This window comes from Cibotium barometz, chromosome 40, assembly GCF_041138505.1.
Source record: "Cibotium barometz isolate CiBa-2024 chromosome 40, ASM4113850v1, whole genome shotgun sequence".
Taxonomy (NCBI): Eukaryota; Viridiplantae; Streptophyta; class Polypodiopsida; order Cyatheales; family Cibotiaceae; genus Cibotium; species Cibotium barometz.
In genome coordinates this window covers 26,414,474-26,429,813 of record NC_141085.1, presented here as the reverse complement: position 1 = coordinate 26,429,813, position 15,340 = coordinate 26,414,474, and the positions used below count along the sequence as shown (strand labels likewise).

Genomic DNA, 15,340 nt, shown 5'->3' with positions numbered 1-15,340 from the left:
CCTTGTCTTAATGTCTGGTGCAAACTAACAAAAACAGGCCATTATTTTCACACAGGGCACTTATCTAGGTTTATCATAACATAGATATGCAAAATTTTAAGCTGAACAGAGACTGCTTTGCAATGACAATAGTTTTTGGGATAGCTTAGTAAGCAGGCAGTCTGTCACGTGCACAGCTGTGAAAATGGCTAATCCCATCTAATTTCTTATTAGGCAGCATGTTTAGGTTTGGTTAAGGTGCTGACAGGTAAAGAAGAGAGACCCAGGTTGGTTGGTGTCCAGTCGGCCAGGTGTGCAGCAGTTGGCCAGCAGTGGGGGTAGCAGCTTGTACACGTGTGAAGCGAGGATGGCAGCAGCATTTAATGCCATAAGCAGCAGGTCGTAAGCACATTTTAGCAGGCCGACAGCAGCTTCAGTAGACCGACCAGCAGGAGATGAGTCCTATAAATAGAAGTCGTAATCCAGTCATAATCATCTAATCCCCCCTTTGGGATCAGGTTATAGGCAAGCCAGCAGGTCGTCTAAAGTCAATCTTTTGGAAAAGGCCTTAGAAGTTGTACAGACATAGGAATATACTGAAATACAGCTGCTCGCTCTCTCCACTCTGTTGTCTATTCACAGTCTATGCATTCTTATTGCATTAATGTTCCTAATCAGTAAGCTTAGGGCTGGATCAAGTACAATCACATTGGTATCGGAGCATTCAGGGCTCAGCCATCTAATTACTTAGCTGTCCCAAGAAAGGTGCACAGATCCATGGAAGAATACAACCCGGGTAGCATTTATGAGGTAGTCTGAAGCAGGCAAAGCCAGAGGAAAGTATTCCTGGTGGGAGTTGTGTGCTCAAAGGAGCATACCATTGGCTCTCAAATCAGTAAAGGTGGAGCGTCAGGCATGATCATTCTCAGTAGGTGACCATAGCTTTGTTAAGGAAAAGGGATTACAGGCATGGGGACAAAGTGGAGCATTATGCACAGTTCTCTAACCAGACTTGGCGTGGAATTAGAGGAATGACCGGTTTCAGTCAAAGTGTCAGACTCAGACGTCAGTCAGAGTCAGTAGTCAGGGAGAACGGATGATAAGTTTCCAACCCATCATCAAGTTTAGCAAGAGGAAATGTCACGTGTACGGTCATGAACATGGCTAATCCCAATTAGGCAGCACATTTAGGTTTGGTTGAGGTGGTGACAGGTAAAGAAGAGAGACCCAGGTTGATTGGCTAGGTCTGCAGAGCTGTCGGCCAGCAGTGGGGACAACAACTTGTACACATGTGAAACGTAATGCTAAGCACATATTAGCAAACCGGCAGAAGCTTCAGTAGACCGACCAGCAGTACATGAATCCTATAAATAGAAGGGTCATAATTGCGTTATAGTCATCTAATATGCCACGATTAATAAAGTTCACACCCCTATCTCTCTGTCTATTTGTCCATCTGCCTATTTGTTTTGGAGAGAGAGAGAGAGAGAGAGAGAGAGAGAGAGAGAGAGCATTGGATTTCTTTGCTTTGGCAGCTCTGGAGTGGATGAGCTGGAGGAAAGATTGGCAGCATTACGCAACGTATGAGTTTACAGCGGGGAAGAATATCTGGAAAGGTTGGATGCTCCTTTTCAATGTCTTCAAGATGATTGTTTACTCTGCTTGTTGCTGGCCTTTGGCAGACTGGCAACTGTTTTCTTTTGTGTATATATGGATTTCATTTTTTAATTATATGTATTGGAGCTGTTATATGGGATACAAATATAAAGAAATGAGGTGAAAATTTCAAGAGAAAGATTCTTGCCCTTTTGTATGATGCAAACCATGTGGTTCAATGTATTCCACTCTACTTCATATGAATTCAGAAAACCCCACATGCAGGTAAGCAAGAGTCGATTTTAACTTTGTATTATGGATAGAGGCCATTGGTATGCAACAGACATTGTTAGAGCCGTATTTCCAAATGGAGGAAGTGTGTTGTTCCTACTTGATGTAATACTGGAAAATTTAGAAGGTATCATTGCCATTGGTAGTAATTCACCACAATTTGCATTTGCCGGGATGGCATCTCTGGTGTAATTCATAAAGACACACGGTATTGAATCCGGATGTTAGTGAACACGGACGGTGTTGCATGGCCATTGCCATTGGTAGTAATTCACCACAATTTGTAGTAATTCACCACAATTTGTAGTAATTCACCACAAATTGCATTTGCCAGGATGGGATCTCTGGTGTAATTTATAAAGAGCCTGTGGTCAGTTGACACACTGTATTGCATCCGGATGTTGAACACGGACGGTATTGCATGGCTTTCTTTGGGCTTTGCTACTGGTTGACACTTCGAAATAACTTAGTATTAACAAAATATAGGTAATGGGGGAGGGCTATTTGATCAAGGAGTCTTAAGATGGACGTGCTTCTAAACAAGGACTTGTCTTAGCTCTGTAATCTCATTATGTCTAAGAAACTTGAGGAAATGGCCTTCATCAAGAGGCAGTTACAACACAATGTTTCTGCTTGATGATGCTTCAAATTCCCAATGGTTCCCCTTTGAGTAAAAGGTCCCAAGCTGTGTTAGTTTCTAGGAGAGCTTGTTGGCACTAGAAAAATCAATATTTGATCTTAGTAATCCCTTTACCCTTAAGCGATCTCCACTTTATCTTACAATCTCTTTGAACCATGTGTATGCAACCTACAATATAATAACCTCTGCAAGTAATGTTCCAATATGTCCTTAATGATTCTGACAATGATTCTGTTGCCTTACTCACGTGTAGTTGACACCACCATCGTGTGTGTGTGTGTGTGTGTGTCAGAGATCAGCTGTTTATACTGCTGCATCGTTGTGCAGCATTTGTCAAGAAGTGGCTTGAAACAAGGACCATACTGGCCATATGAAACGCCCAACCTCGGAAAATGAAACGCCCAACCTCGGAAAATGGCTGTCCTTTCCAAGGCCAAAATTTTGATTGTAGCAAGAATTGTAGTTTGTCAAAGAATCTCTCTTTGATCTTGTTTCAGCGAATTGCTGGTTCTTTCCCCATCCTGTTACTTCCACGTTTTGGCTCAGAGATCTTATCATTAAGTAGCTTGTCCGTTAGGATCTTGAAATAGACCAATCTGAGCCTTAATGTGACTACCTAAATCAGGTTGAAATCTTGAAATCTTGTAATTAGTGGGATTATTATATATGCGTTATGCAAGGGAGTAGGTAGGACACATTGTGAGTTGAGAGTGATCTGTTGAGCTATTATCTTGTAATAGACTATAAGCCAAGTTGGAGTGTGTGTTGTGGTTACATCAAGCAGTAGAGTTGATCTGTAGCTGCTTGGTGTGGAAGTAAATTGTTTTAGTGATTGTGATTGGAAGTCTCTCTCTCTCTTCTTGCACTGTTCTCACCCTATTCTTACACCCCACACCTAGGCAACCAACATGTACATAAGGAATTGGTGATCATATTAAAGTGAGTCAAGAGTGAATCTTTCCTAGGGGCATGAATCTTGGTTTCACCACCTCATGAATGGACAAGATCAAGAATCAATGTTAGATCTATTGAATAGACTCCCTCTAGACCTTGAGTATGTTATTGTTGATCTTCTTCCCCAACCTTTTGGAGTAAACAAAAATGGCTCATTCCTTTTAGTCGATTTCTATTTGCATACTACGTGGGACAAAAGTCAGGAGAGAAAATCCCATGTTCATTCATCAACTATGTTGCCATTGGGGCCTTATCAATACCATTGACTTTAATACTAGGTTTGGCTACTACTTGGATTTGGATATCCAAGTAGTAGCTTTTGCGGATTTTAGGCCATTCTTGAATCTAACCAATCAAGACAAGCTAGAAACCTTAGAGAATAGGTGCCAAGAAGTGGAAAAAGCCCACAAAGTTGGTACTTTGGGGTAGTGCATCATTGGTCTACAAAGGGTAGAAGATCATTAAAATAGCAATTGGTGCTTGAATTAGTGGATGCCATCAAAAATTGGTTCATCAAGAAGCATATCTCCACTTGTACAACACCTTATCCACATTAGGAGGAGAAGAAGTTCACCTAGTTGACCTTAAAGTGAGAAGCTTCCACTAAATCTTGTAGTAACTAGTAACAGTTGGTAGTGCAACTAGAGAAGCAATAAACCAACCAAATCATGCTGGCCTACCATAAGTGGTCCAGCAGCCACCTTTCGAAGGTGTACCTCCTTAAGGGGATCCTCTGGAAACCATACTTAATAGGGTGAGTGTAAAGCTACTTAGGTTTTGGGCACCTCTCATTAGAAGATACTAATGACCACATTAGAAAATTTATTAATGCATGTGTTAATCACTTAGTAAGTTAACATAGTTTCACCCGCGCGACCTACCGTAAGGTACTTTGTCATCTTACTTGTTTAAACAGGCACTTATCTTTGGCGGTGGAACATATAAAGTTGCCTTACGTTGTACTTAATCTAAGGACTTTGTGTACATACTTGTTTAGACTAATAATAGAGGCTGTACCATTTTTAAATTTGGCCGGCTTAGTGTGGAAACTAGTCACTCATATATAAGTAAATTTTTTACAATAAGGAATACACAAGAATTCCCTTATAATAGTTTTCTTGTGAGCTTTTCTTTTCCCTCTTCTTGCTTGCATATATGTTATTGAATCTTGTATGTTTGATGGATGCTTGCTAGATAGGATTGGTTGTGGGTTACCTTCTTGCATCAACGTCCCCTTAATCTCCTGTCTTTTGTGAGAGAGAATCACAACGAAGGACCATCTCTTGTTATCTCCATCTAGGGGTAGAGAGAGCTTCCTTTACCCCATCGGTAAGGGGCATCTTGGTATAGCAATGGAGTGAGGACGTGATGGAGGAACTAGTGCAGCACCTACATAGGGAAGTTGCAATTGCTTCAAAAAGGCTAAGGTAAGCTCTTGACTTGAACATACTTGGCACTTTTTGTAAGGGGACTAGCCTAGTGCCTAGCTGTGTTCTTCAGTCCACTCCAAGCTTATACGGTTTTGGAGTCTTCTTGTTGTTTTATGTTGATTTGAAGCTTGTTGCATTAGGGCATTCTATTTTCATCTCTTAGAAGAGTAAAATCTTGGTTTCTTGGTGGTTTGCATGATTTTAAAGCCCATAAGGCTTTGATCTTGGTGCATTGAGGCAAGATAGCTTAGCAATTATGATTAGAAGTGAAATCCACTTTTGAAAACATTGGGTGTAGTTAGAGTGGGATAGGTAAATTTTTATTCATGTATTTCATATTTTTTCATGCATTGTTGAATTGATAGCATAGAAGCATGCAAATTCATCAAAATAATCAACCAAGAGGCTAGAAGAAACCTACATAGGAAAGGATTGAATTTAAGCAAAGTAGTCTTAACCTTGTCGTGGTTACTTTGATAATTAGGATCATCAATGACCTTATTTAAGTCGAAAAAACCTCAAAAAACATAAAAAACCACGTCAAATGAGCTCACCGAGTTGGGAGACATGAGCACATAGTATGAGTTAGCACACATGAGCACATATTCTTGTAAAAAAAAGACGCGAGTCATCACATGAGTCAGTACACATGTGTGAGCTTGGAGACGTGAGTTGTGAGACGTAAGCTATGAGTCTAGACATGTGAGGAGCCAGGCATCTGGAGACGTGAGTCAATCGATGTGAGCCTAAAGGTAGGTATACGCAATACCATACCAACCAGTTATTATTTAGAGTGGAGAGGTTCGGTCTTAAGCCTGCCTGGTCTGATGCACAAGAAACTAGTCAGACCATTTTTTAAATTTGGCCGGCTTAGTGTGGAAACGAGTCACTTATACTTATATATAAGTAAATTTTTAAGGAATACACAAGAATTCCCTTATAATAGTTTTCTTGTGAGCTTTTCTTTCCCCTCTTCTTGCTTGCATATATGTTATTGAATCTTGTATGTTTGATGGATGCTTGCTAGATAGGATTGGTTGTGGGTTACCTTCTTGCATCAACGTCCCCTTAATCTCCTGTCTTTTGTGAGAGAGAATCACAACGAAGGACCATCTCTTGTTATCTCCATCTAGGGGTAGAGAGATCTTCCTTTACCCCATCGGTAAGGGGCATCTTGGTATAGCAATGGAGTGAGGACGTGATGGAGGAACTAGTGCAGCCACATAGGGAAGTTGCAATTGCGGCTCTAAGGCAAGACCCAATGGCACATGCTTCAAAAAGGCTAAGGTAAATGGAAAGATAATAATAGTGCATCAAATCACACTTCCTCAAACCCACCTAGCAAACGACCAAGCATTGGACAGAGTGCTTCCCTGTTAAGAAGGCAAAAGTCCTTTGGATCCACCTTAAGGAGCTTTAGGATGAGGTGAGCCAACTAAACACAAATGTGAGCAGAGGAACACTGGAACACTTGGAAATAGGAGCCACCAAGACCTCCAGATTCAATAACTAGCTTTGTAAACAATGCCACAAGCTTTATGAAAAGGGCATTAAAATGGCCTATTTTTGGGTGGAGGGTTATCCCAAGCTGACCACAGCCAACAATAAGCTTCAGTGAAGGAGTGGGAAAAGACCATGAACCTTAAGGTTGTCTCCCTCAAGAAGTGGCAAAACCATGTCGGATGCTATAATGTTTCAAATATTCAGTGTTGATCTTGAGTTGGGATTATCCCATGTTGACCACGACCAACACAATAAGAAGCCCATTAACCGTAGTTTTAGGGGCATGTCTCTTTTGTTGTACTATTAGGGGGTAAGTGTTCCTTAATACACACTAGAGAAATCACACACAGTGCGAACAAGAGTTTCACTCTGCATAGGAGCTAATTATAGAAATTATTCACCACGGAACCAAGTTTCAATTCTTCTCCATTCAAATGAGGAACATGGAACACAGGGTAGGGTAAAGAGCCAATGTCAAGGACTAACTCAAACCAAAGGGATCCACAAGGGCATTCACATAATGTGTCCTTAGTCACACTGAGCATGAAATCTATGTATGTATGTATGTATATATATATATATATGTATGCACACACACACACACACACACACACACACACACACACACACACACACACACATATATATATATATATATATGTATGTATGTATGTATGTATGTATGTATGTATACATACATACATACATACATACATACATACATACATATATATATATATATATATACATACATACATACATACATACATATATATATATGTATATGTATATATGTATGTACATATATACATATATATATATATATATGTATGTATGTATGTACATACATACATATATACATATATATATATATATATATATATATATATATATATATATATATATATGTATGTATGTATGTACATACATATATACATATACATATATATATATATATATATATATATATATATATATATATATGTATGTATGTATGTATGTATGTATGTACATACATATATACATATACATATATATATATATATATATATATATATATATATATATATATATGTATGTATGTATGTATGTATGTATGTACATACATATATACATATACATATATATATATATATATATATATATATATATATATATATATATATATATATGTATATATACATACACATACATACATACATACATATATATATATATATATATATATATATATATATATGTATGTATGTATGTATGTATGTATGTATGTATGTATGTATATATATATATTGTGTGTGTGTGTGTGTGTGTGTGTGTGTGCATGATATATATATATACACACACACACAAACACACTCTTTATGGAGGAGAAAAAGGATGCATAATAGGATGGGGACCAGCAGCAGCAACAACACTTGTAGACACTAGAGGAGGTGGGAAGAGGTGGAGGAGGAGAATAAACTTAATTCAATTATAAAAATTCATATGGTTTATATAGAGTGCATATAGACCATACATAGCACATACAAGCCATTGATATCACATACAAACTTTATAGAGAACATGTGGATCGTATAGAGCACATACAGTTTATATAGAGCACCATGCAGGCCATAAATACTATATAGAGTACATATATAATACTATAAAGCATATATGGTCCATATACAACACATGTGGACCATACAGAGTATATGTAGATCATACATAGCACATACAATCCATGCTTATCACATGTAGAGACCATATAGTGCATATACATACTATACAAAGCACATAATGTCCATAGAGAGTACATGTTGACCATGTAGAGCATACATGGCACATACATAGCAGATAGAGCAAAGGCTGATTATATAAAGCATACAAATGACATACAATAAATGCATATATAAATCATATAGAGAACATACACTATGCATAACAGAAGAAACATATACAATGTTCATACAGATTATACAAAGCAAGTGCTCTGTCTTTACAAACCATGTATAGTCCATAGAGAGCACATGCTATCCATAAAGATGATATAGAGCACATGCTATCCATAAAGATGATATAGAGCACATGTGGTCAACACAGATACAAATATATAGAGCACATAAGTTCCATACAAAGCACATATGGACCATATAGAGCACATATAAACTATATAGTGTACATACATTCCATATGCATTACACATTTGGACAAAAAGCACATATATGGTCCATACAAAGCACATACAACCTATACAAAGCGCATGTGCATCATATAAAGAACATGCAAATGATGCATAAAACATACAACTTATATAAAGCACATGCAAACAATATAGAGCAAATGTGGTCCAAACAAGGCACATGTGGACAACACAGACACATGTGTCCATATAAAGCACATATGAGACGTACATAGCACATGCAAACTGGGATGGAAACCATACTCACCACATATGAAGTCCATACAAAGCACATATATAAAACATGCACAACATGTGCGGACCATACAAAGCACACACAGACCATACATAGCCCATGTGAATCATACACTGCATATTATGTCCATACTAAGCACATCCAGACCATACCAAGCATGTAGACATCACTCTAAATACATTTTGATTATGTACATACATACATGGATAATACCAAGCATGTGAAGACCATACCAAACCATACCAAGCATGTAGACATCACTCTAAATACGTTTTGATCATGTATATACATATGTGGATAAAACCAAGTATGCAAAGAGCAATGGAGTCCTTTCAAACTATGGACACAAACCACATAGATTGTGTAGGCCATAATGTGTTAATAGGAAGCATGTACAGATCACCACCATGATAATTTGATGATAGTTGGACCATATGCCACTGTAGAGTCCACAATGTGTTAATATCAATTATGTAAGTATTATGAACAGCTCTTTCTAGCCATGTATGGATGATACATACCATGTTAGGATAATAATAAGCATGTAAAGATCACATGAAGTGTTTTCAAAACCCATGTATGGATTGTATAGGCTATATCGCAATAATCCTCAACATGTAAGGATCATGAGTGCCATCTTATTCTAATCATGTACACAGTATATACACTATACAATCCATACATGGTTTTAGAAAACACTCCATGTGATCTTTACATGCTTGCTATTATCCTAACATGGTCTGTAGTATCATCCATACATGGTTAGAAAGAGCTGTTCCTAATACTTACACAATTGATATTAAAATAATGTGGGGCATATGGTCTGACTATAATCATATGTATCATGGTGGTGATCTGTATGATATGTACATGCTTCCTATTATCCCATTATGGCGTACACAATCTATGTGGTTCGTGTCCATAGTTCGAAAGGACTCCAGACCATACCAAGCATGTAGACATCACTCTAAATACATTTTGATCATGTATATACATACAGGGACAATACCAAGTATGTAAAGATCAATGGAGTCCTTTGAAACTATGGACACAGACCACATATACTATGTAGGCCATAATGTGATAAATAGAAGAATGTATAGATCATCTACAGATCACCATCATGATAACATGATCATGATCAGACCATATGCCACTGTAGAGTCCACATTGTGTTAATATCAATTATGTAAGTATTAGGAATATAGCTCTTTCTAACCATGTATTTATAATACAGACCATGCTAGGATAATAACAAGCATGCAAAGATCACATGGACTGTTTTTGAAAACCATGTATGGATTGTAAGGATATGAGTGCCATCTTATTCCGATCATGTACATAGTATATAGACTATTCATGGCACAATAGACAACATTGAGCACATAGAGATCACATGGACTCCTATTAAACCATGGTTAGATCATATGGACCTTGCATACCATGGAAATATAATACCATGCATGTATGGATCGATTTCATTCCATTTTAACCGCGTGGCCAGATCATATGGACTATAGAGCACACATTATATTAATACTGAGTATGCAAATATAATGGGCAGCCCTTTTGGAGCATCATATAAAGATCACAAACAACCATATGTACTGCAACTAACAACATATGGACCATGTGAGGTCATGATTTATGATAACATGCATGACCATCATGGTGATGATATATGTATATCCATGGTGGACATGATAGCAGGCATGTATGGGGATCCCATATCACATAATGACATGGACACGTCAACTGTCACTTTAACAAAGTAGTCCATGGGTGCCAAAGCTCACCAATATAAAAATTGCTCACCACCAAATGCTCGCCAAAAAAAATTAATCGCCGCCCTATCTTATGCTTTCTTAATAAGAGGGTATTAATGCCTATGGTGTTCACACACCACTGGACACTTCCTAGACTTCAAAAATATCAAATAGACCCCCCTTCGGAATGAAGGAGGTGTCATCTAAGAGAGATCTTCATTATGATGATATAGGCTCCTAGGCTATAATGATACAAAAGAACACAATGATGCCAACAGTTGAAACTCTCAGGTCAAGTCAAGACCTTGACCATACATAATGCCTACATCACTCTATCCATAGACAACCCCCTAGCTTTAAGTAGGGAAAGTTAAAATAAAAAGGAGCCAAGCCTTTTATAGAAACAAGGCTTTACGAAAAAGCAACTAAAATATTTAGATTCTAGGAGACTTTATAGGGCAAAGGAACGCATGACTACAAAATATTCATATTTTGCATTAGGGAAAATCCGAGCTCATTCCTAGGCTTTTTAGAGTTTGGGAAATAATTTTATACACCACCAATTAGAGCAAAGCCACTGTAACAGTGAAATTCATTAAAACATTATGAAAAAAACATAATTGTAACAATTTTCAATCTAATTTTTGATTTAAAAAAACAAAAAGGGAAGAGAAAGAGTATAGTAAAGGTTAGATACATTCAGAGCTCAGTATGTATTGTAAACACACATAATTAAAATGGGGAATGGATACCATTGATAATGATAAAGGGAAGTTGGGTTCTTCTACAAACAAGGTCAAGAAAAAGGCAAAAGATTCAAAATGAGTTTCTCTCAAGCTCGAAGGCAAGAGTGATAGACTTCAAGCAAGGAAGAAACAACAAAATCAAGGAGCTACATGTACACCATGTGTACATGCATAAGGAGCTCCATTTAAAGAGCTGGCCAAAGGGTTTGCTAAAGAACATGCCAATCTATAAGTAGAATATACCTATTATTATTATTATCTGTATGCTAATTTAGTGATAATGTTGAAGAAAACTATTTTCTTAAACTCTAAAATTTTGTTTTATCAATGTTTATCCATCATCTTATAGAGAATGGCAACCCATAGAATTGGTAATTGGATTGTTTGATGTTCTACATGCTTTCATTTTGCAACAATACAAGGGGAGGACCAGAAGGTCACTTTGTAGAGAATGCTATTTTTTTCTACGATAGTTTTTTTAAACACACTTGTGGTACACTCAAAAAGCTTGATCTACCTGAGTTTTGTAGCCTAGAATGGCAACAACCTAGTAGCCAGAGTATTGAGAGTCTTTGTTGCAAGATTTTTCAAGCGGTTCAATGCAATTTGAAACCCTAAGTGACAACAAGATTTGTTAGAATCACACTGCCAAATCAATGTATTTATTGATCTCTTTTCCAACATAGATATTCATATTATAAAAACAATGTTTATTTGCATAAATGTAAGTATGGGTATTCTTGACAACAAATGGGTTCATAGAGAGACAGATGGTATAATATGCACAGTTATGGCCAAAACGCTACCATGCAAATACATCATTGGAAGCTAGAATTTGAAAATGTCTTTTTTCTATACAAGGGCACATAGAGTTCAAAATCAACTTGTGCCTCTTGACCAAGACTTAGAAAACATGAGGCAAACATACAGGTTATTGATGTTCAAATGAAAGTGCATGGTGAAGCTCAAACTATAATTCCAATTGTTGAAAATTGTACACTTCCACAACCTCAAAAAATATTTACATGCAAAAGGTATGAGATAATGTTTCATATGTATTCTAATTTAGTATTTGTGTAAGCTCTTACATTTACATTGTTTCACATTTAGGTGCCAAAGAGAAAAGAACAAAAAATGACATGTAAGGATATAGAAAATTCTTCATTTTATAAGTACTTAAAAATTACAAATAGATAGAGCTCTCAACCACATACATTTGGTGGTAGGGAAAAATGATAACTTTTTGCAAATCGAAGGGTCAAAATAACTAAACCATGCTTATAGCTCAGTATCTATATAGTTAGATGACCTTATCGAAGGAGATATAAGGGGATCTAGAATAAAAACAAACAATTCATCATCACCATCTACAAGATTTGACCTTAGCAACCTTATACATGCAAAGATAATCTTGTCAGTGGCTTCTACATGAACCATTTTCATAGCCTAGATGTCCTCTCTTTCAAACCTAAGTATACTAAGTTCATCCATCATCTACATTTACATCAAATGGAGCACCAATGTCTTATAGTTTTCTCCTTATAGTACTCTGATTTGTACTACATTGTCCATTGCACTTATTGGTAGCTTTTAGTTCTTCTTCTTTCTTGGCCTCTTAATCATTGTTCTTCTTAGCTTCTTTAGGATGAGCATGCAACCTTGTTTCTTTCGTGCGTTACTTTGTGTAATATTCGACTCATCCTTAGGCTTCCTTTTGTAGGAGGAACTACTAGGATGTCTTTCATTTTTTTGTCTATAACATCCATAAGGTGAAAAAGCTTGTCATACCTATATCTCACAATTCTGAGAGTGTTCATATCCATTTCCATTATAGTCACCCTAGTTCCCCTAAAAAAAAAAAGGTTTTCCAAGGCAATGGATATTCCTTTGGATTTATCCTTAATTATATGCTATGTAGTTTACGTCAACTCTAAGAAAATGTAGCAAGATAGAGTTTCTCTGTTACTCTAGGGGAATCCTATCCAATCTCAAGGCAAACATGCTATTTATACTTTAGAGTTGTTTTTCTAAATGTGTCAGTATTTTTCGTTTGCTTATGAATTTTGATATTTGTGGGGCAAGCAAAAACATTAGTAGAAGAAAATTGTTATGATTTTTTAGTCCAAGCTAGAGCCTGTCATCATTGTCATAAGTTTCTACCAATGTTCAATCCAAACTTAAAGCTGGATGATATTCTAGAAAAACATAAGGAGTACTTCCAGGAGGAGTTTGAAGAATATGAGAGGCTTACTTTTATACATATAAGGAGTACTTCCAGGAGGAGTTTGAAGAATATGAGAGGCTTACTTCTAAAGATAGTTTATCTCTTTCTTCAAAGACCTATGTGCATGTGCAAGATCTTTCACTTGAGTAGAATGACAAGAAAAATATTAACAACAAAATTCAGCAAGCTACCAGATCCAACAAAACTGGTTGTGATGAAGAGTTCACCGTGTGAGAACAAGCCATAATGGATTAGTGGACTAGATGCTAGAAATTGGAAGACAGTGCTTGGGTGATGAACATACGACAGTTTTGCGCTATGAGAAGAAGGCTGGAAAGAAGCCCATGGAGCAGCAGATGATGTATCTGCGGGGTAACCTATGGAGGAGTGCAATAGCAGAGAGCTGAGGATGCAGTTCTTGCAAAGGATAGCACAACAACCTGTGCTCGATTGAGATTCAACATCAACGAGCAACAAGATAGAGGTGATGCAGGCAGAGAACAAGCTTGTGGCTATGGCAAAGAGGTAAGAAAAGAACTGGGAAAGCAAAGCAGATTGAAGAAGAGTAGCTTGGTGATGTCTCAAGGAAAGGCAGATCCCATCAAGGAGGTTGGCGCTCTCAACTGGAATTAAAAACTGTTGGGTTCCCTGCCTCGCTATTCCTCCATCAAATGATCAATCACCCCCCGTGGAATTAACCAACTGGGATGGTCGAGAAACTGGGTTAGACTATCCTATCCTGATATTTTTAAATTTTAAAGCTTAAAGGTGTCAACTTTACACTTATTAATTGTAATAAGGGGGGTTGATTCACACACACCAAAAGTCAAAAAATAGATAATGTCTTTGAAGATTGTTCATATGGTGTTGAAATTGATATAATTGTCCTCAAAGATATGCTCACACACATATGGGTTCGTTTTTGCCGGCTTCGGCCAAAAATGGAATTGTACTTTTTTCTTTCACTGATGTATATGAGGGCAACCGTGCTCGAGCTTGCGTACTTAAAACAAGATGTATATTCACCCATTGGAATGAGGGTTGCCCTACTCGAGCTCCCCGAGAAGCTCAAAATGGTTCTCATGATGTGTGAGAGATGCACGTGTGAGGTGCATGCGCATGGGTTGGTTCCCACCCGAACTTCTATGTTCAAATCGGACTCAGTGGTTCCGCTGTGAGCGAGTCGGCTCAAAATAGACTTAGTGTGTCTAAGATGGTAGACACGTGCATACATGTTCGTTTGATGGTGGGTGAGTTGTGGAACACCTCGATTAAGAGGGGGTGTTGAGAGATATAATCACGGTGTTATGTGTATGTGGGAAAGCACCCTAGAGGTGCAAGATATTGTGGTAAGATAAGAATGCCACATGTGATATTGTATGGTGTATAAGTGTTGACCAAAAGAGTGGAAAAGGGAGTGCCACATGGATGATGACATGTAAAGTGGGATAAGGCTAGAAGGCCTATATCATTGTATGGTTCAATTGAGATATGCAATAGAGCTTGTGTCTTGAGTGTGCAATCTCTCTCTCTAGTTATGGAGTTCTTAGTGTGGTTTAATCCACCATAATTATGCTTAATCTATTATGTCTATCACCATGATCAATCCCATTTTAGGATTGTTATTAACACGTTTCACATGGAGGAGGAACATGAAGAGGACGAGGATGCAATAACACTAGAAGAAGAAAGAAAATTGGCTTTAGGTTTGGATATAATACAGATAAAATTTAGCACAATACAATGAGCTAAATAGGATGTCAATGTAGCATCAAAAAGTGATATTTCTATTCC

The 15,340-nt window shown here is 37.4% G+C and overlaps 1 protein-coding gene across 1 annotated transcript in view; it reads left to right on the top strand.

The window, feature by feature from the left end:
- The window catches only part of LOC147615361 (vacuolar protein sorting-associated protein 2 homolog 3-like), a 70,359-nt gene extending 68,239 nt beyond the window's left edge, over nucleotides 1-2,120 (top strand). Inside the window, exon 11 of the mRNA XM_086779449.1 lies at nucleotides 1,515-2,120. Coding sequence (XP_086635575.1) covers nucleotides 1,515-1,566 — 52 coding nt within the window. The 3' untranslated portion in view covers nucleotides 1,567-2,120. The remainder of the gene's footprint in view (nucleotides 1-1,514) is intronic.
- Nucleotides 2,121-15,340: the final 13,220 nt, after the last annotated feature.